General features: G+C 43.0%; 1 protein-coding gene across 3 annotated transcripts in view; it reads right to left on the bottom strand.

The window, feature by feature from the left end:
• The window catches only part of AFF3 (ALF transcription elongation factor 3), a 488,013-nt gene that overhangs the window by 92,761 nt on the left and 374,084 nt on the right, over window positions 1–21,168 (bottom strand). For 2 of the 3 annotated variants that reach the window (XM_048857937.2, XM_048857957.2), the window contains one exon: window positions 13,103–13,143. In XM_048857937.2, coding sequence (XP_048713894.2) covers window positions 13,103–13,143 — 41 coding nt within the window. The remainder of the gene's footprint in view (window positions 1–13,102; window positions 13,144–21,168) is intronic. The other variant, XM_048857946.2, reaches the window with a different exon arrangement.

Below are 21,168 nucleotides of genomic sequence, written 5' to 3'. Positions count from 1 at the left end.
GCCCTATCAGATTTATAGTAGGTCATGACTGGAACTCTTTTCAGGGCAAAGTTTTAGGGCAAAATGCTTTTTGTCTGAGAACTTTAAAAGGAGGATGGTAATTTCCCAGTGTTTCTCTTCTTCCTTCAGGCAACTATTCTAGCCTGGCCAAAGCTCCTAAATCTTCTTCCTCTAAGTGTTCTTTTATGGGAGGGTTGTGTGTGTGTGTAACAGTCCTGGTGTCTATTGTCAGATGAATAACACTGAAGAATCAAATATTTACAAACCCAGTTTAAATTCACATGGTGTCATTGTTCAATATCAAACCTGTAAGATTTAAGACAAGGGACTTCATGACGTTACAGGAAGCTACTTCAATAAATAACTATTTGAAGGGATTATGAGAGCGGGTCAGCAGTGAATAGTCAGGGGAGCAGAACAGAGGATTTATAAAGTATAAACAATTCCTACTAATTGTCATGTCTGATTGATTGTCCTGTGTGCACCTTCATGGTCTGAAGTCAAAGGTCATTTTAGTTAATAGGGTAAGTGGCAGGGTGGGTTAATCCACCACTGTTTACCTGGATTAATTTCTGCTGAGGTCACCTGGCAAATGAGACGACACTTGTTCACATCATAAAATGTGCCACACCAAATGGCACAACAGTGAGCCGCTGCCCAGAAGGAGCACAATACTGCCAAAGGGGATAGTTAGCAGGTCAGGCTGAGAAGCATTAGCAGAGCTATGTAGGTTTCAGAGTAGCAGCCGTGTTAGTCTGTATTCGCAAAAAGAAAAGGAGTACTTGTGGCACCTTAGAGACTAACAAATTTGTTAGTCTCTAAGGTGCCACAAGTACTCCTTTTCTTTTAGACCTATGTAGGGAAGCCTGCTTGCACTACAGCTGGTTCTAGCCAATGCTATGAGCCATGCACTTGGAGAAGGGCCAGCTTCAGACAAAATCATTAAAGGGGGAGAAAAAAACAAGAGGTCAATTCACTCTAACAGTGCAGGACACATTAACCTTTCAGCAGTGGGTGGTGAGTTGACTAGGCTCCAAAAGAGTTTAATGTGACGCCATGAGCCAAGATAACCTGCCTCCTACTGCCCATACAGGGGAGCTGGGTCTGGGCAGTTGATGGAGCAAGTCATTGAGGGTGAAGGGCTCCAGAAGGATACTGAGGAGCAGGGAGATGACTGATTAGGGGAGCAGAAAGAGAAAAAACAGTGAGAGATGATCAGGGAGCCAAACATCTCAGGAGGGGGAGGCTTGGAAGTGAAGCTGAGTAGGGGGAACTAGAGGGAAAAATAGTAAGGTAAGGGTTGGAGAGCCAAAAACATGGGGATCCATAGGGAAGCCAGCTACTGTGGAAAATCTGTGTCTCCTGCTCCCCTTCTCACTCTGAAATGCACAGAAGGGCAGGAAAAGAAAGAGGGTAAGGACAAGGAGACAATGTAGTAGTACAGAGAGTGTTTAACAAAGGTCTCCCTGGAGGGCCCTATACAACAGCCAGCCTTGTCACTGCTGGAAGTAATCTCTTAGTTTTCAAACAATGTAGAACTTGCAATGTATACTATATAAGGCCAGGGTCAGTTCACACACTCACAAAAGCACAGTAAAGGTCTGAAAAGGTAATTAGGAAGAGTGTGATTTACTTGGCATGTCTTAGTGAGTTTTCTGGAATCATTTTGATCAGTTGTGTAAATCAGAACCAGGGAATTGAAAAAAAAATATTTTTCTTGATAGACTATTTACTCATTTGGAACAATTATACTCCACTGTATCAATAAATAATAAGGGAGTGCAGTTTGTGAATTATTTGGCTGAGGTGTTTCCACACAAAGGGGTCGATTCTTCGCTTTGTGTGTGAAAGAGAGACAAAGTTCCATAAGTCTGAACAGAAGCTATGTGCATACATCAAGAGTAGAATAGATCCTTCAAGTCCTTACAGCATTCAGATACAGAAGATATACTAGAATGAAAAGTAAATTGCAAAGACAGCAGAATTTAGTATGTATACATTATACAGTTTAAATTATAGGCCAAGGGAAAAAAGTAATCAAAGTAATTTCTATTTACTTCTTTTTATTACTATATTTCAAAACCATATTCTTTTCAGGTTGCAAAAACATAAATTATTCCTGAACTGAGACTGTTTACATCACGTTTCAAACCAGATCTAATTTTTACACCTGAGCGAACAGCACAAGAAAGCAAAGGTTTATAACAAACTCTGGCACACCCACTGACTGCAGCATTAGGAGGCCCCACTATGAATAAATAGAGTTGTGCAGAGAATGGTAATTCTGTTTTGCTGAGGATTTCAGAATTTTGAAATTTGGTTTCATTCCAACTTGGAAAGAAAACCACAAATTTTGAAATTTTCTGTGAACCAGACTACAAAAGATTCATTTTGGAACATATAAACTGTTTGCTTTGATAACTGTAAAATAAAATTCCTCCTGGCAAGCTGACAGGGAGCCAGGAGTCTGGAAGCCTGCTGAGCCAGGCTTCCATGGTCTTCACTTCTCATTAAACACCAGGCAGGTGGCTGAAGATCTGGGAGACTGAAAGCCTGGGTTCATCAGTAACCCACCAGGTGAGCTACCAAGGAGCTGGCACGGAATGAGGCAGGATTCAAAATTTGCCTGAGTGGCAGGGTTCCATTGTATCCCTGCCTGGGTTCCATCAGACCTTAGTCAAAATTAAACCGTCTCTGCAAAAGATTCCAATTTCATCAAATCTGCAGTCTCTGATGGTAAATCATTCACCTGGAGAATTTCCAACCAACTCTATAAATAAAGCAGAGTGCCTTTTATGCTCAGTAACTATCTCTAGTGAATCTCACTAACATTCCAACTGCAAAAGAAAAGGAAAGACCTCTGTTTTAGGGAAAATTGAGAACAGTTTGGACTGGAGTACAGTGCCGCATTATTTAATTAATGACAGAGGACAAAACCTGCACATTTAATACTTTAACTTTAAATGTTCACTTGTACAATCTTCTGAATAAATTCAGCAACATGCTTTTTAAAAATTGGAAATGTTGCAAACCTTCTGGAGTCAGATTCTCAGCTGGTGAAAACTCTCCAGTGTAGTCAGTGGTGCTACTTCAACTTATACCAGCTGAGAATCTGGGTCCCTTCACTTCAATATGGAGTTCAAATTACTGTAAAGTAAGAAATGCTACTAATGCACACTATTCAAGGTAATCTATGAGCCACAATTCAAAACATTGAAAATTAATGATTTAAGCTTTGATTTTATGCAACTCCCCCTCCCCACCAGTCAAACTAAACCAAAACCCTGCCAGTTTTTCTATTTATATTCCACATTTCCATGAAAAAATGCTCTCCACTGATGTACTCTAACTGGGCAAACCAGAAGTTTTGCATGCAAAACTGATTGATGAATGCTGGCTTCAAAGTATATAAACATGTATCTTTCTCCTGATGCCTGCACAACAGACCTTTCAAGTGCCTGGCGACAGTGTGTTCCTTCTCTAACCAGCTCGCCTGTGGCCTGATCTCGCATTCCATACACTCCCAAAACTACTGTGGACTCGAGTGAGAGTTCTGGGTGTGTAAGGAATGCAGGGCCAGGCTCCTACTTTGGAAGTTCCTCTTGGTACAATCCATATCTTCATTCCCTGAACTGGAACACTGTCTCAATAGCCATATTTTGAGGTAACACTTGGAGGAAGTGAGTCGTTTTACTAGAAGGTGGGAGATGAAGAAAATGACCGCATGGAGAGAGGAGACTCTGAAAACTCTGTGAGATAACCCTGTCATATGATTGCCAGCATTCAATGATTCTCTGTAACATGGCGTCATGTTGGCAGGAAGATGATAAGTCTCCCTTCTAGCAGGGTAACAGAGAAGGAAGAGGTGGAGTTGGAATCTGTCTGCAGAAATGTTTTTTTCCCAGCCTTATTGATCTTCGATGAGGGTTTGGAGGAATCAAAGGGCTTGTGGAAGTAACTATTTCCCAAGTTTCGATATGAATGTTCAGCTCTTGACCAGAGACTTTTGAATGGACAAAATAGGTTGAGAGGGTTCATTCTTAGACTCCTGCCTGGGCCGTCCAAAAGGGAGGGGAAGGAGAAACCACTTTGTCCTCTGACAACAACATTGAGGGCATCCAAGAAGCGTGAACTAGAGAAAGGCCTAGCCAGGAGCTTTATCTTGTCTCAGAAATCTCTTACCCAGGGCCGGCTCTAGATTTTTTGCCACCCCAAGCAAAAAATTTGCTGCCCCAACCTCCGAGAGGGCAACTGCCCAAGCGGAAAAAAAAAAAAAAAAAGGATGACCTGAATGCCGCCCCTGGAATTGTGCCGCCCTGAGCACGTGCTTGCTTTGCTGGTGCCGAGAGCCGGCCCTGCCCTTACCCATCAATGCTTTCTTAGTCATGGACCTTGGTAGCCAAACATTTATTGAAACCCTTCAAGATATCATTTGAGGTGTTATCTGCCTGTTCCCCAAGGTAAATAATTTATGTGACTTCTTGGGGAGTATAACTGACACAATCTTGTTGGCCTGCAGCAAGACCATGTCAGTGGACTAACTGAGTGCTCTTTCCATCTTTGTATTGAGTGTCTGTAAGCAAACTGTTTGCTTCCAGGGGGATGGTGGAAGATTCAGTGCATGAGGCTATATGGCTATTCCTAGGGGAGTCTACCTTTCTTGAGGGATTTGGGGAATGAGACTTTGCAGCAAGCAAAAATCAGTTTCTTATCTGAAGTGTGTTCACAGAGAGACTTACCCCCTCTGAAATGTTCTAAATATCCACAGAAGGTATCAACTACATACTTGACCAGGTAATTCCAATTATTATTAGTGATCCTCAGGTAGGCTTCAGGAGAAGGTGGATCAATTTCCAAGGCAGATTATTAATTATTATTATTATGTGTACAGAGATAGCACCCATGGGGATTGGAGGTATAAGGGGGTGGCTGTTCAAACACCTAGAGAGACAGTCCCTGCCCGAATGGCAAATCAACACGATCCTCCTCTGAGTCAGAGCCTACAGTAAAGATGGGACAGGAGGGGGTGAAGAAGAGTGAAGGATTTCCTGTAGCCTGTTCCAAAGCAAAACATCTGTGAGAAAACAGAGAGGGCGTCTGGACTTTGAGAGGTGGGGCATCTTCAGTGCTGAAATTCCACTGGGGGAGAGGAGTGTATCAGAATAGGGCCCCCATATCACCTAAAGAAATGCAGTAGGCTTGATTCAACCATGCAATAACCCTGGGGACCAGGGTCTGTCTTTCCTTATGCCTACTCACCTCCTGCTGCCTGCAAAGAAACTGGCCACGGTTCAGCTCCTCCTGTGTAGCATTACTAAAGAATCATCTAAGATGGCAGCTAAAAGTAAAGAGCTGGCTGATGCACATACTCCTGTTTGGGCAGCAAGAAGCTGCAGTCATAGGATAGGAGTTCTTGGCCTGCATTCAGTCCAGTCTAATGGAGGTGGCCTCCACCTGAGTTGTACTTCTCTCCCACAGCCATGCAGGGTTTCTAGCTTCTCCTTCTCCTCCATTGTTGCAGCAGCAGCAGCAGAAGACAGACAGAACAAAAATAAGAACAATGGAGAAAATGTTGTTCTCAAAAGTAAAATAAAAAAGGCTCAGCAGCCAAATGGCCTAATGACAAAACAAAACAAAACAAATAAAAATAAATGAAACCAATGGGTGAACCACAAGTTCAGAGCAGGCTTCCGAACTGTCTCAAAAGGAAAGAAATGGAGTGGAGCGAGTGCGTAATCAGAAAAGCTGGATGATACCTGTATACCTGATCTGACTGGCTAATTCTTGCCTAACTGTCGTATAGAGTGTGGACTGGTGTGTGTGTGTGTGTGAGTAGCGGGGGTGGAACATATCCCTCCATCTGCCCTGTGGAGAGCTGGTCCACAGAAGAGAAATTTGAAATTCCGCTATGCATGCTATACCTGTTCTACGGGTCTCTAGTGCTGTCATTATGACATTATGTCACAAACACCAAATCTGAATTTTTCAAACTTGTGTGACTGAAGTTAGGCACCTGAATTCATACTTCAGCACTACAGACTTCCTATTAGAGTTACTTCATCTCTGAAAATAAGGGTACTTATTTAGGCACTCAACTTTGAAATTTCACTTAAAAATTAAAGAACTGGTGGTAGTCAAAATGGGATGTCCAGGTGAATTGCCTGGCTCCTGATTTCATGCTATTAGTATTGTACAAACCTCAGACCTTTCTTCAAGCTGCCACAAATAGGTAAATAATGTCTCCATAAAATTTCACTTTCATGCCAACACTAAAAATAGCACAACATATAATTCATAATACATGCCTTCTCTATGCACTTAGCTCTCTGCTGAAGTCATCCCAAAGGACAGCCCAATATCATCAACTAATTATGCCCCTACCCCTTCCACTGGGAGAAGTAATTTATTTATTGGAGCCATTATGAAAGTGAAAATCCTCTTTGTTTTATAACATGTTCAATGCCCAAAAGGAATGTCGTTGTCCAAAGGGAGTGTAATATTAAGGTTCAGTGAAATACACTGAGAAATGTCAAAACTGATAAAGAAATTACAGAATTATATTTTCTCTTCATTAATAACCCAATTGGCCACAGACAACCATTTAGTCCTGATACATGGAGTCATTGTTCAGAGCAGCAGTTCAACAATACTTTAAGTAAATGCCCCTTTGACCCAAGCTGATGCAAGATGGGCAGATAGGTTATTGAAAAATATACCTCAAAAGGTCATAAAAATGTAAGAGTTTCCCAGTTGCAAGCTGATTTTTCAAAGACTATTACACGCACAATTTAACCACAAGACCATTTATATCCTTCAAGTTTCATACTGTTAATGTCTGTTTTCCTCCTGGTTTTTTGCTGCTTCTCTTTTTTAGATACACACATTTAAAAAAAACCACACTTCTTGTCCTCTATGATTTATCCCCATGAAATTAAATTACATTTTTATAAGCCCGTGTTCCTGCAAATGATATTTGAAGATTCACTGAAAAAATTAATTCCTGATCTGGTGCTGTGAAGCATCCTTGCTAGCACTGTACTGACTCTGTCTTTCAAAAACAGATGGAAGCAGTCCAAGGGTATGATTAACTTCTTAGTCCCTGCAATTTCCTATTGCTCTACTTGCCCTAGATTTCAGGATTGACCTCCTGCTTCACTGCAAAATGCACAGTTGCTCAGCTTGATAAATCACACAAATACTTTTTTGATCACAGTTATCTGCTATTTACTACATACTCAGTGAGGTTAATCATATGCCGAGGCACTTCATATGCTACACACATAGACACTCTTCTTCCCAATAGCACTTTGCATATTCTTCACATTGCCAGAAAGCAACCATGCCTGTCTCTTCCTTACTAATATACAGAAGAGTATATCAATGCACCACACACATACACAGTGATTATCCACACATAAATTCATTGCAAATTATAGTGAAAAGAAGCTGGCAGCTGGAGGGAATACATAAAAGTTTAAAGAAATTACTTTTCTCTCTTTCAGCAAATAGATTTTTAAGATATTTTAAAAGTATAATTATTTCTCTTAATTAGAACTTTCATTCTCCTTCGCCTCCTCAAATGTCACTAGGACCACGTTTGAGAAAGGTGAGGAGTGGACCAGTGGGTATGGACATATGTTTGGCTGTGGTATGGCAAGAAACAAACTACAGCTGTTAGGAGACTCCTAACATTTTCTGGGAGAGAAGGCCACTTCCTCTTATCCCTTCCCCCACTGAGCCTCATTTCCTGAATGCTAGGATAATTTTAATACTCCTCAATGTGAAAAGATGATTATGTGTGACCCAATAGCTAGAAGTCTCTAGGCCAGCTCTCTTCCATCTTCTTATGTAATGTTTACAACCCTGCCTAAGAGTCCTATCATGGGATGTTCCTAAACAAAGAACGGCAATGACCAAAATGTGGCAAATCATGTTAAAGTTCTGTGATGTGAAGAGATATTCACTTGGAATTCAATTGATACCAAGAAATTTAGCTCCCAAGTCTTTACAAAGCTCTCAAGCCTTTAGATTCCTTTTTCTTTAATGTGCAACACAACCACTGCAGCAAGATACATTTTATGCAATTTCTCTTATTGCACGTTATAATTAGAGGGGCTAGGATACACTTGTTCTAGATATTTTCTACCCTAAAATATACCAACGGTCACCCTTGGCTTCCCTGGAGAGCCTGTGGAACTTGCAGCTGTGGGATAACCATGATTCTGCATCAATGGCAAGACTGATATCTGCTTTCATTTATGAGAAAGAAGACTCTGACTCTTTTCCTTGCAGGATAGTCTTGAAAAATGTAGCCAAAGTAAAAACATTTCTAGAGCTGAGAGTTTGTCACTGACTGATCCTGAATGTACGGTCCTCCTTTGTGTCTTGTGCAACCCACAACCACAGTGCCCTGGCTTTCTGATGGGATCCAGATCAAATTGCAGCTGAGAGGGAGTTGAGGCTTCCCTAGCCCACCACCAGAGCTGCCATACTGCGTTCCTTCTGGCTCTCAGCCAGCTGAGTCGCTCCTTTGATAAACAGCCTATGCGGGGAACTCTACAGTGTGAGAAACAACATAGTCTAACAGACAAGGGCTTCAGTCCAACACAAAACTTAAACGTGTGTAACTTGGTGCCCATGAGTAGTCTTATTGACTGCAACAGGACTATTCATATGCTTCAAGTTACATGTTTAAGTGCTTTGCTGGATCATAGCTAAGGCCCTATCAAATTCACGGTCCATTTTGGTCAATGTCACGGTGATAGGATTTTTAAAATGGTAAATTTCATGATTGCAGCTATTTATATCTGAAATTTCACAGTGTTGTAGCTGTAGGGATCCTGACCCAAACAGAAGTTGTGGTGGGGTCACAAAGTTATTGTAGGGGGCGGTTGTGGTGCTGCTACCCTTACTGCTGCGCTGCTGCTGGTGGCGGTGCAGCCTTCAAAGCCAGGCAGCTGGAGAGTGCTGGCTGCTGGCCGGGAGCCCAGCTCTGAAGGCAGAACCGCTGTCAGCAGCAGCGCAGAAGTAAGGACGGCATGGTAGGGCATTGCCACCCTGACTTCTGCGCTGCTGCCTGCAGAGCTGGGCCCTCAGTCAGCAGCCGCCGCTCTCCGGCTGCCCAGCTCTGAAGGCAGCAGCGCAGGAGTCAGGGAGGCCTGGGGTGATATTGCCACCATTACTTCTGCGCTGCTGCTGGTGGGGCGTCGCCTTCAGCGCTGGGCGCCGGCCACCAGCTGCCGCTCTCCGGCCCCGCAGCTCTGAAGGCAGTGCAGGAGTAAGGGTGGCAATACCACGACACCCCTAAAATAACCTTGTGACCCCCCTGAAACTCCCTGTTGGGTCGGGACCCCCACTTTGAGAAATGCTGGTCTCCCCCATGACATCTGTATAGTATAGGGTAAAAGCACCCAAAAGACCAGATTTCACGGGGGGAGACCAGATTTCCCAGCCCGTGACGCGATTTTCATGACTGTGAATTTAGTAGGGCCCTAATCATAGCTTAAGTATAGGTCTGGGAACAAGAAACGCTTTGCTCAACCAAAACCACTAAGGCTGACTCAGAGGCTGCACTGCAATGAGAAATGTGATTGCAGCTTGGGTAGGAAGCACACCCGCCCGCACAAGCTTAACCTGCACGAGCACTGCTAAAAGTAGCACTGTAGGGGTGGAGGCCCAGGCTTCAGCAGTGACAGTGGGTCTCCAGGGTGCTTGTACAGCCCACGCTGCTGCATCTACACTTATTTTTAGCAATTTTCGCATGGGTACATGCTACCATAGTTGCCATCACATCTTGGACTGCAGTGCAGACATACCTAGAGAGTTGCCATCCCAGTTTTAAGTAATCTGTCTAAGGCAGTGGTTCCCAAACTGGGGTTCGTGAAATGTCACAGGGGGTTCTCGGGGAAAAAATTCCCTAATGGTGGACAGAGCTGTCCCTAGGGACCCCAGGCAGCACGGCGCCAGCAGCCCGGAGCCCCTGGACTTCCAAGTGCTAAGCAGATCAAAGCAAGCATATCTATCACACTGAGGAGATTTAAACTTCAAGACTCCTTAGAAGAAATGGAAAGGGATATTTTTTGCTGTTTTAAAAATTAAATAGGCAGCTCGTATTGTTTTTAAAATTATTATGAAGAACAAGTTTAAGCTTTGTTGTAATGAGCGTTGTTTGCCTGGACTGCTCAAGACCTGAATGCTTGAGTAGGAGGAACTCTTTGAGTTGGCTTCTTAAATACCTTCATGCTGTTTCACATCTGATACTCCCTGATGAAACATAGGAGCCTTGTCTTATAACAGACTTATTCAAAGTGATACAAGCTACGAAGGTGAGATCTTGGAAGAGTGTTGCTGTTATTATTCATAATGGAATAAAAATACTGTAATGATAAATAATAACAAATAATAAATTGTGTGTAATAAGCATGTCATAAAAACAAATTTTATATTTCCAAGATCACTGTTTTTATAATTTATACTCAGGTAAAGGAGAAAATCCCTGGAAATATTCATTTTTAGGAGGGGGTTTGCAAAACTTGACATTTTAGTGAAACGGGTTCACGGGTTGTTAAAGTTTGGGAACCACTGGTCTAAGGTCTATCTCATATGGCCCCCTTATTATAGAGCATTTAGGTGTGTCCTTACTACAGAATTAACTCAAGTGACCTAACTTTGAGTTGCTTCCTTCCAGTTAGCCTATCACAAGAGAGAACAGTCACACCGCAGCGTAACAGTCGAATGCTGAGGTGGGTACTGTTGCCTTGCATGCCTACTGGTGCTCTACTCACTCCTTCGGTGAGCTAAAATTTCTGGGAGCACATGCCATGGTCTGTAGCACTTCAATAAACTGCACCATTCTATGAATGTTTTCACAGTGTACTGTGGGAGAATTTGCCTGTCCCTTCTGGGGATCTTGAGTGGAAATGGTATGAACCCAGCAACTCATTACAGTAAACCAGTTCCAGCATGGCACAGATTTCTGCCTGCTGCCTTCTTTCGAACTGTTGACAAGGTCTGGCTCCAACTGGGACCTATGAGGTAGGGAAGTGCTATTATTCCCATTTCACAGACTGAGAGAGACTGAGGGTCTGTCTATACTGCAATCAGAGGTGTGTCTGCAGCACACACGGACATACCTGAGCTAGCCTAAATAACAATAGCAGGGAAGCTGTGGCAGCTGCCTGGGGCTCTGGGGGGGAGGGGGGGGGATTTTACAGCCTGCACTGCCACAGCTTCACTGCTATCGTCGCCCAAGCTAGCTAGATCAAAGCTAACTCTGACCTGTCCACAGGGCTGCAGTCACGCCCTTCACTGCAGTGAAGAAACACCCTTGGTGGCTTGCCCAAGGTAAGTCTGACAGAGAAGGGAACTGAGCTCATGTCTACCAAGCCCCAGGTTAGCACCCTAACACTCAGCCATTCTTGCTCTCTGGTAATGTAAATACATTCACTCATGTCATAGCACTTCTCTCTCAGGGTTCGTCTACACTTGGAGCGAGGGCTGTGATTCCCAGCTCACACAGACATACTCAAGCTAGTTTTCATGAAACTAGCGTGCTAAAAATATAGTGTAGCAGGGGCAGCATGGGCAGCGGCTAACGGGGGCATGGGCTAGTTGTGCCGAGTACAAAGTGCCTGAATCCCGTAGGTATGTATTCAGCTCAGCTAGCTTGCACCACTGCTCCCCTGAGCAATTCTGCAGGCATTTTCCCAGTTTAGCTGGAGAATGAGGAAGAGTGAAATAGTCATCTCTGGCTCCTCCCATTCCTTGTGGCCACACCTTCAAATACCCAGAGAACCCAAAAGGCATCTTGTTTATGTGGAAGAGCTTACATGTATTCAGGGATAGGAGTATGGTGCTGCTTAGGCTTTTTTCCTTGCTTGCTTTCGGGACAAATATTGCCGATATCTGTGTGCCTTTCATGCCCAACATCTGAGGACACGACTTAGCCCACAGCTTGGGTGTTGCACTCAGCTTGCTAGGTTAAAGTTTTTCTTCTTTTAAACAAATCTAAACAAAACAGTGTTTGTATACCGAGGAGGATAATTTTGGCCGTCTCTGCTTCAGGGCATAGAGAAACGTTATTCACCCATGCACAACGTATAATTCAGCCTAAGTGACAGGCTCTGCTCAGGAGAAGTCCTAGACTGAGCTGGCTTACTGAGTCAATTACTGCTTATTCCCAGGGAGGAGGGGGGAGAGTGGGCTAGATGGAGTAGAGGTGGCTGCCAAAGAGGCATGGGGAAATTTACGTTGTGTCAGCCTGCATGACACAGTACCTCATCTGTGGATAAATGTAAATCTGCTAGTTCTTTTTCATAGGCACTAAAATGTACAATCTTTGCCATTCCTAAAATGGGGGGGGGGGGGGGAAATCAGGACTGCCTTAGAAAGCTACCTTATTTTTCAATAAATCCTCTTTCAGTACAGTCATTTAGGGTAAATACCTATACTGATCTACAGCCCAACTATAATATTTACTATGGCCTGAATCCTGAATTCCTTATTTAGGCAAGACTCCTGCTAAAGTCAATGGGAATTTTTGCCTGAGAAAGGACTGAGTAAAAATGGAGTAAGAATATCAGTGTTTGTTCCCTTGTTGTTCTGTCTAAAGCACCCATTATAGTTCAAAAATAAAATAAATACCCTCCCTCCCCAGCCAAAAGCCAACCCCTCATAAATTAATATTGAGAGAATCTCAACAAAACAAGAGTAATTCCCAGTGAAAGAATCTGGAAAAAGTCAAAAGAGAACATCTCAAAATAAATGAAGTACTTATTGCTGAAAAATGATCTTAAATATATCTCAGCATACTCTAAAGCTCAGAATTTACTGCCTCATTCATGCCTTCTCCAGTAAGTTTTTTATCTCTTGCTTGGTATCACAACAAGGGATTCTGCATATTCTGTATGAAATACAACAAGACTGTGATTTTTGCAGTAATAAACTCCATACATGCATGACAAATCCAAGCATGCAAAAATGTTTAACATCCCAATTCACAGATACTTTGGGGACAAAATCCGATTATGAGTTATATGCCACAATAAATAGGGCTCAACGTTTCATAAAGCAATTTATAGTTCATAAAAATGACAAAATGTACCTGTCAGACAGAACGCGGAGAGCAGATCTCTGTGCTGCCTGCTGGAAGAAAGGGCAGAGATGTTTATTTTATATTCTGACTTTAAAATTACGAGCGCAATCAACACTTAAAAAATGTGTTACACACATTTCTGTCACGTGTCCAAATTTTAAAGTACTAGTAAAGTAGCAGAAAGCGTCTAGGAAAATGGACATTCCAGTCTAGTAAATGTAAGAAGACTTTGTTAAGTACGCCATAAACCAGAGGATTGTCAAAGCAGTGCACAGTATCTGAGGTATGAACTACCTATTTAGATGATTTTCTGCAGGTCTCTAAAAACCCTGCAAGGCTTGATTTTCTTCCCCCTCCCCCCCCCCATCCTACCCACTCCTTTACCATTAGTCTCCTCCCATTCTTGCCACAGAAACAAACATCATATATTGGGTTCCTTTTGCGATGGAGCCTGTAGCTTACAATTATAAATTTAGCAAAGACAGCCAGAGCGGTTGCAGGCTTTTCAAGAGTACTGCCATGATAATTTCCTGGCAACTTTTGACTACACTGTACAGGATTGACCTGATGCTGTTTTGGCTCTCAATTCTTGCTTAGTACAAGTCTTTGAATGGGGTGGGGAAGCATGGTGCTTGTTATTATGTTAACTGGCGGGTCTAGGAATAGAAATCATAGCCTTTCAAATTTAATAGGACCCACAAGCCTATCACTGAGCTAGCCTGCCTCTTTATTATTATTCTTTCCCCCACTTGAATCATTTCAAGTGGCTTGACTCATGGCTTCAGCACAGTAACTAATTGCAAGCTAAGATAAAATCTATAATGTTCTGATAATACACTTCAAGGCCTTGACTATAATATAATTGTATATGTCTGGTTTGTGCCCTCTCTTTTAGGATTAGTGAGGTGGCACAACAGAAGCACGTAGTTAAGTAGTATTTAGCGTCAAGGCGGGGAGTGCTGAATATGAATTTTGCCTTTGCAATTATTAGATTAGTTTTGAAATAGTTCTCAGATTCATGTTTGGCTTCTGAGGCTGTCGGGGGTGGAGCGCCATGGAGGCAGCATGCTCAGCATTTGGTGGAAAGGAAGCGACTTGTGCAGTTCATCAGAAAGCATTCTAGCCAATCAAAAGCTCTGTTGTCAGGATGAAAAGGGAAACCCAATGGCCCAAGTGGCCTTGACATGCAGGGTATAAGCAGTGAGAACAATGGAGTGGATCCTTAGGGTTCAGGCAGGAGTACAAATCTTCTTTTCCCCTGGAAGAAAAGGAAGGTTTCAGTCTTATTTTGTGGTAAGCTGTAGAGTCACACTCTTGCTTGCTGCACAGTAACTTGACAGCCCTAAACCAAATTTCTGCTCAGGGGCACGACCAACCTGGAATGGGCTGCACATCCTTGATTACTTGTATACAGGTAACTCTGCCTCGGTTGTCAGGGGGCTTGTGCTCCTCTGCCCCTGTGGCCTGCCTCTCAGCTATAGCGGATAACTTTCTTAGCATCTCACACAACTCAACAGGCTGCAATCTGAAAATATCATTCCAAACTATAACTCGGGTGGGGCTTACAAAGTGGTCATCTACCTCTGCACAACTTAGTTTACAAGACAACACCAAAATCTTCATTTCTGTGAGTGGGGAGTCGCTAATGTACAATGGGTAATGCCTAGCATTACATGTTATCATCAATGGGTGGCATACTAACTGTGGAGAATTAGGTGACAGTGTCTTGGGCTATGATTCCCAGAACCCATTGTCTGAAAGTCTCCACAGACATGTTAACCTTCACACTGTAATGGAGGCTGACACCCTCACTGCTGATGAGACAGTTATCCTTCTGGTGGAGCAACCATTAACACCTAGTGGCTATCAGAGTCTGGCTATGTAGGCTTCTTTCACACACAAAACTAGCCACTAATCTATCATTTTACCGGAAAGCCATTCCCCTTTCCTGGTCCCTTAAAAAGAGTGCAAAAATCTTGACCCCTGCGTAACGATACACTAGCCCTGATTATCATCAAGAGAGTGCCATGGGGATTCCTTTGGAGTAGATGGATGAGAAGAGAATGAAGGAAGGTTAAAGATTAAGTGGAAACTAGAGTTTACAATAGGAATAAAGAAAGGACTATCCTGAGACCCTGTTGTTAGGAATAATTAGGAACAGGCATCTTCATGTGATTCACAGCCAGATCACTCTCACCTGTCTGGCATATATATGTAAGCAGAGTCAGGATGAGCTCCACCCTGACATCTGGTGGTGAGGTGTGGCAAGTTGTGGAAAAGAACTTCAGGGGCTGATCTCATTTGCATAGGCACACCCACCCCACCTAGAATGAGGCTATAGCTGCCCAAATGGTCACTTTGGCTGCTGTGGGATCCCCAGTGTCTCTGTTATTGGGGCAGGAAGAATAAATTGTTATTACCCTGATTCTGGGAATAAAGGACAGTGGAACTGTACTTGGCCTTTTGTTATGATGGAGGGACTCGCCATCAACTAAGTAGTACTTGCTAGGCAAGGGACATGGATTCCAAAACTCTGTGGATTGAATGAGGCTGGGGACAGATATTAATACTTGGTGGCATGGACCCCCTGGTGAGGGCCTAACATGTTAATTGCACTTCCTCCTCTCTCCGCTGTAGAATATCAGAGCTAATTTTGATTCCATTAGGAGTCTAGTTAGAGGCTGCTGAGCTGAATTCACTTTGGGCCAATGGTGCACCAGCACTGAGGCTCCCCTACTACAAGCTGAAATCACAAAAGAGCTAAACTTACTAAGAGCTTAAATCACTGAGTGTTGTGTTAAGTAGTGGAGGAGCCTGAAAATATATGGTGGAGCAGTTTGCGGGACGGCGAGCAGAGCGGCTGGTGGAGCAGAGCAGTTTGCGGGATGGCAAGTGGAGCGGAGCCGTTCGTGAGAAAGTGGAGCGGAGGCATTCGTGAGACGGCAGCGGAGCCGTTCGTGAGACAGCGGAGCAGAGCGGAGGCATTCATGAGATGGCGAGCGGAGCAGAGTCCTGTGGAGCTGTGGGGTAGTCAGCTTCAGGTCATGTAAGGTGCCCCTTACCTCTTTCCCCCCCGCCACAGGCACATTTTTACCCAGACTGGGGAGTAAAACTCTGCAGATAAGCTTTTGGACTCTGGGGCTGCCCTGACCAGGGACAGAGACTTTTGGGTCGTTGGACTTTTGGGACTTTGGGTGATTTTGGGTTGCTGGACTCAAGAACTAAAGGGAAAGGACATGCCCCAATTTGCTTGGGGTGGGTTTTTTGCTCATGGGTTGTGTTATGAATCCTGTTCGTGGTGTTTCCCCAATATAATGCCACATTGTTTCTCTCTGTTATTAAAAGGCTTTTTGTTCCACTCAGACTATGTGCTTGTGAGAGGGGAAGTATTGCCTCTTGGAGGCGCCCAGCAGGGGTGGTATATATTTGTCCCAGGTCACTGGGTGGGGGCTTGAGCCGGTTTTGCACTGTGTTATTGGAATGGAACCCCTAGATACTGAACCCAGCCCTTGTTGCTGCCAACTCTGACAGGCGGAAGGGTTACATATAATAGTCCACATCTACCTATTTGCTTATACAACTTCTAGCATAATGGGCTCTCAATCCTGAGTGGGTATTTGTGTTCCCGTAATAGAAATCCACTGGATGCTACCAGGATAGAAATAAGAATAAATATCCATTAAGGGGAAAACTAGAACAAGAAGCCCAATTCTCAGGGCTTAAAGAGTGGATAAGGTAGCTTGGAGAGCACTATTGTAAACTGCCACGCAAACACAATTGGCTCAGCATGGCGCAGACATTTTTATTACCCTCAAAAACTTGGATGACTAGCAAGCGACAGCCTATTAGAAAACATTCTAGAGGATCCCTGATGCTTATTCTTTTAAGATACTAAGGGCTGCTCCCTTTTTGAGCACCCCTACAGGCATTTTCAGACCGGAGGGATGGAATAGGACCTGGCTGTCCATCCTCTCCCTGCATATTGGTAGTTGTACTTGTCCCAGGTATAGTGGCTTGTTCTAGATAGAGATGCTTTTGGGATTGGTGACAGGTACTCTGGTCAAATGACTTTGCCACCTCAGGAATATCAGGGAACCAGGATATGAGATGGAGTTTTTCCTAGAGCGCTATCTGTCACCAGATGTTTTGTCAGTAGATGTGGAAATCAAGGAAACTCTATATCCCATGTCCCAAATACCAGGACTGTCTGGTCAGGATGAGAGTTTCCTTCTTTGCCTAAACCTTTTGCAGGACCCAGAGAATGAATGGGAAGGGGTGGAATGCTGTACATCAGTGGGCCTCTCAAGCTAAAAAAAGAACATGCCCATGACATAGGCTTGCAGTTTCTAGTACAAGAAACAGAATCTGAGGAATCTGATATTTTCTACTATCCGCTACTGGAGATGCCCCACTGAGAGTGCACTGTCTGAAGAGTCTTTGGGGTTAAGACCCACTTTCCTGGACACAGCTCCAGACATCTCAGCCAATCAACTCTGAGATCCTGCAAGATGGACTGCCTTGATGGACAACGGGCACTCCACCTTCCAGTGTATTAGAATAGACACCACCAGAACAAGTCTCTCTCTTCCACCACCTCACTGTTGGACAAAACCTTTGCTGTGAGAAAAGTGCCCTAAGCCAGTTATCACTCTGATGGTCAGGAGAAGCAGATGGGCATACTGGTTAGAGTGGAGCCAGGCAGCCTTTTCAATCACTGCCATTACGGTTAAGAGGAGGAGAGGGAGATGGGTCTATGACAATTCTAAATGATACCTGTAGGGGGGTAGAGGAGCATCTAGTACCTTTTCCATTCCCTAACTCCCAAGAACAGGGGCTGTTTTGAGAGAGGTAAAGGGCTGGCTCCTTTCCCTTAAAGCCTAGACACAGGCTGAGCTCAGCAGAGATGGCCGAAGGATGAAGATGGGCTGGACAATGGGGCTCTTGTTTAGTCTATTGTTTATGTTCTTATACTGTGCTCATCAAGGTGATATCTGAATGCCTCATAGCTCCTGCTCCCTGAACGCACCTGCATCCAGTCCTGCAGGCTGGCCCTCGGGCACCCTACTGAGGTCAGCCCATCTGCCTGTTGCCAGCTTTGGAAAGGTCATCCCAAGTGGTGGTTCTTTCTCGGGAACAGAATGAGTCCAGAGAGCAGGCAGGGTAGAAAGAACCATTAAAAGGAGAGGACCATTGCTGACCTGCAGGTTCCACATTCCTGTCTAGGCCTCTTTAAGGATGCTGTTGCCTCCATGCTGATCTGTGACCTGAGAATAACTCCCTCTGAGACTGTGAGGCAGAGAGAGATTGCAGAGTGCAGGGAAAATAAGGCATGGAAAGCTTCCTGTGTTCCAGAAAGCAAGCAGTTGCAGACCATTTTAGATTGCTGGGGCCCCACTCTCACAGAAATAAATGTTTGCAATGACCATTTGAAAATATGCTTGAATACAATTATTGAAAATTTCAATTTGCTTTTCATCTGAAGCTTCTAACAAAATTTCCCCTCTCATCTGGGTCAAGTTGGTATGATGCAGAAAAAATTGTACAAGGCAAATCATTTGTTGCTTGACTGCAGAACATTCTACCAATGAGAATATAAGAACAGCTCTGTGTTTTATCATGCTTCTAAATATGCCAGTATTATCTGCTTAATGACACAAGCAAAAGGGTAGTATTTAGTACCACCTATTGCCTGCTCCACTATTTTTAATAGTTTGATTTTGATTGTGCTATTTCATTTGCATTTCATTTTACATAGTTAACAACTTTACTGAGGACAACTCATCATCCATCAAGAAAGAAGATGAGAATATAATAATTCTTGGAAGTAAGTGATTGTGCTGGTTAAAAGAATAAGGACTAAATGAAACTAAAGTTTCTCACTGAGAGAATTTGTCACTGAGAGAATTTGAAGACCTTCATGATTTATCACTATGAAAAAATACAGTGGGTGTTTTGGCTTAATATTCTAATTTTTCTGTTGATAAATAATTAAACAATCAAATATGGGCCAGACTTGGATACCCTTACTTACAATGAGTAAAACCTTACTCCTCTCACAGTCACAGAGTAAGGGACACAACATAAGTAAGGGTTTCAGAGTTTGGCTCATTGAATTTAAACTTTCCTGCTAAATAGGAAACAGCAAAGAAAAAACTCACTTTGGTGATTCATGTAAAGAAAGTTGAAAAACTAGCCAGAGTCCATTAGATGAATTACTCGGTTTCACTACTTCAACGGTCGCAAATTACAAGGGCCAGGCCTGTTCTGCCACCTCCGTCCCCCTCCTGAGTAGGTTATGGATACATTTAGGACAAAGTTTCATTGATCTGACTATAGTTCATTAATCATTCATGAAAGATTTTAACTGTACCCCAGGACTATGAGACAAAACAAGTTTTCTGCCAGCAGTAATCATTTTCAGATTCTCATGCTCTGGAGATTGCATCTCTTCTCTTCATCCTTTATTGCAATGAGCTGGTACTTGGGAACATAATCAGCAGATATTCAGTTTTCTGTGTGTATTAAATGAGCTACCAAAACTACTTGAAGCGCCACAAGTTGCAATCTGTTGTTGTAGGGAAATCAAAGAGGAAATTAAATGTCTTCATTGTAATTGGGACTGAGCAGTGAGCTAGTTCGTTGTAATTGGTATGAAGCAGTGAGCAGAACAAGTTGAATGGAGCTGTTGCGACAGACATCCTGGAGAGTTAAAGTGGGCCCAGAAATCTCTAAGTTTTTTATCTACTGGGAACAGAAATGCTACATAAACCTCTGAGTTTGCAGGGATTTTTGGAAAACAGGCTAATTAAAGGTCCTGAAAAATGTTCTGATGGGTTGTAAGAGTGTCTTTGGGACACAGAAGCCACACACTGAAGTGTACACCTAGAACACACACTTTGTCATGTGGGATCCAGCTAGCTTGTGGTTGGATATGCAGATACTCTGCTGTCCATTTTTACTCTCCTGAGGACTACCTGCTGGCCATTAGTACAGTAGGTTAAATGTACTGTGCCAAATTATGCTCTCTGTGACACTTGTATAATTCCATAGACTTCATTAGGGTTGTACCATTGTAAGTGAGAAAAGAATTTGGTCCATTGCCTCCTTGAACTTTATTCAGTTAACATAATAGACGTAACTGAACTTGGTATATTCAGTACAGCTTGTTTGTGTTCCTCTATTTGTAGGTTCCACCTCTGCCTAGTAATCAGAAAGGATATGACCATAAGGACAATTTCCTTGGCTACAGAGTGTGTCTTTGCCACTTCATTTCAGGGCACTGATACACAGGAAGAACTACATGATAAGGCATTTGATATTGAAATTAGCATCTGTTGCAAAAGGAAGCAGACATGGATAATTATATTTCAACTTCTATTAAAAGCTGTCAAAGTTGATATGAGGTTAGCTGCATTCCGATATTATTAGAATATACAGAAGCTTGGGAGTCACATCAGATCAAATGTCCTTACATGAGGCTTGTCAGTCAGACTTTACCTTTTTCGCACTGCTTGTATTTAGGCATTGGATGGACTTTCATCTTTCTTTAATTTTCTTACTTTTTATTTTTAAGATCAGAAACACATTTTTTTTTATCTAAAAGGCCAGAAGAGTCTACTGCTCTGACCTCCTGTATAACACAGACCACAGGCTTCCATGAATTAATTCCTGCTTCTAGTTCAATCACTGTGGCTGAATTAGAGCATATCTTTTAGAAAAACATCCAATCTTGATTTAACAATTATCAGTCATGAAGAATCCACCACAACCCTTGATAAATTGTCCCAAATGGTTAATTACCCTCACTGTTAAAAATTTGCACATTGTTTCTAGTCTGAATTTGTCTAGCTTCAGTTTCCAGTCATTGGAAGTTATACCTTTGTCTACTAGACTGAGAAGCCATATATTATCACATTTCTGATCCCCATGTAAGTACTTATAGACTGTGATTAAGCCACCCCTTAAACTCCTCTTTGATAAACTACATAGCTCCTTAAGTCTACCACAACAGGGCATGTTTTCCAATCCTTTAATCATTCTCATGGCTCTTCTCGGAACCCTCTCCAATTTATCAA

The sequence above is a fragment of the Caretta caretta genome, chromosome 1 (genome assembly GCF_965140235.1).
Source record: "Caretta caretta isolate rCarCar2 chromosome 1, rCarCar1.hap1, whole genome shotgun sequence".
Classification (NCBI taxonomy): domain Eukaryota; kingdom Metazoa; phylum Chordata; order Testudines; family Cheloniidae; genus Caretta; species Caretta caretta.
Note: the sequence above shows the minus strand (reverse complement) of the source record. Positions and strands in the feature narration are given on the sequence as shown.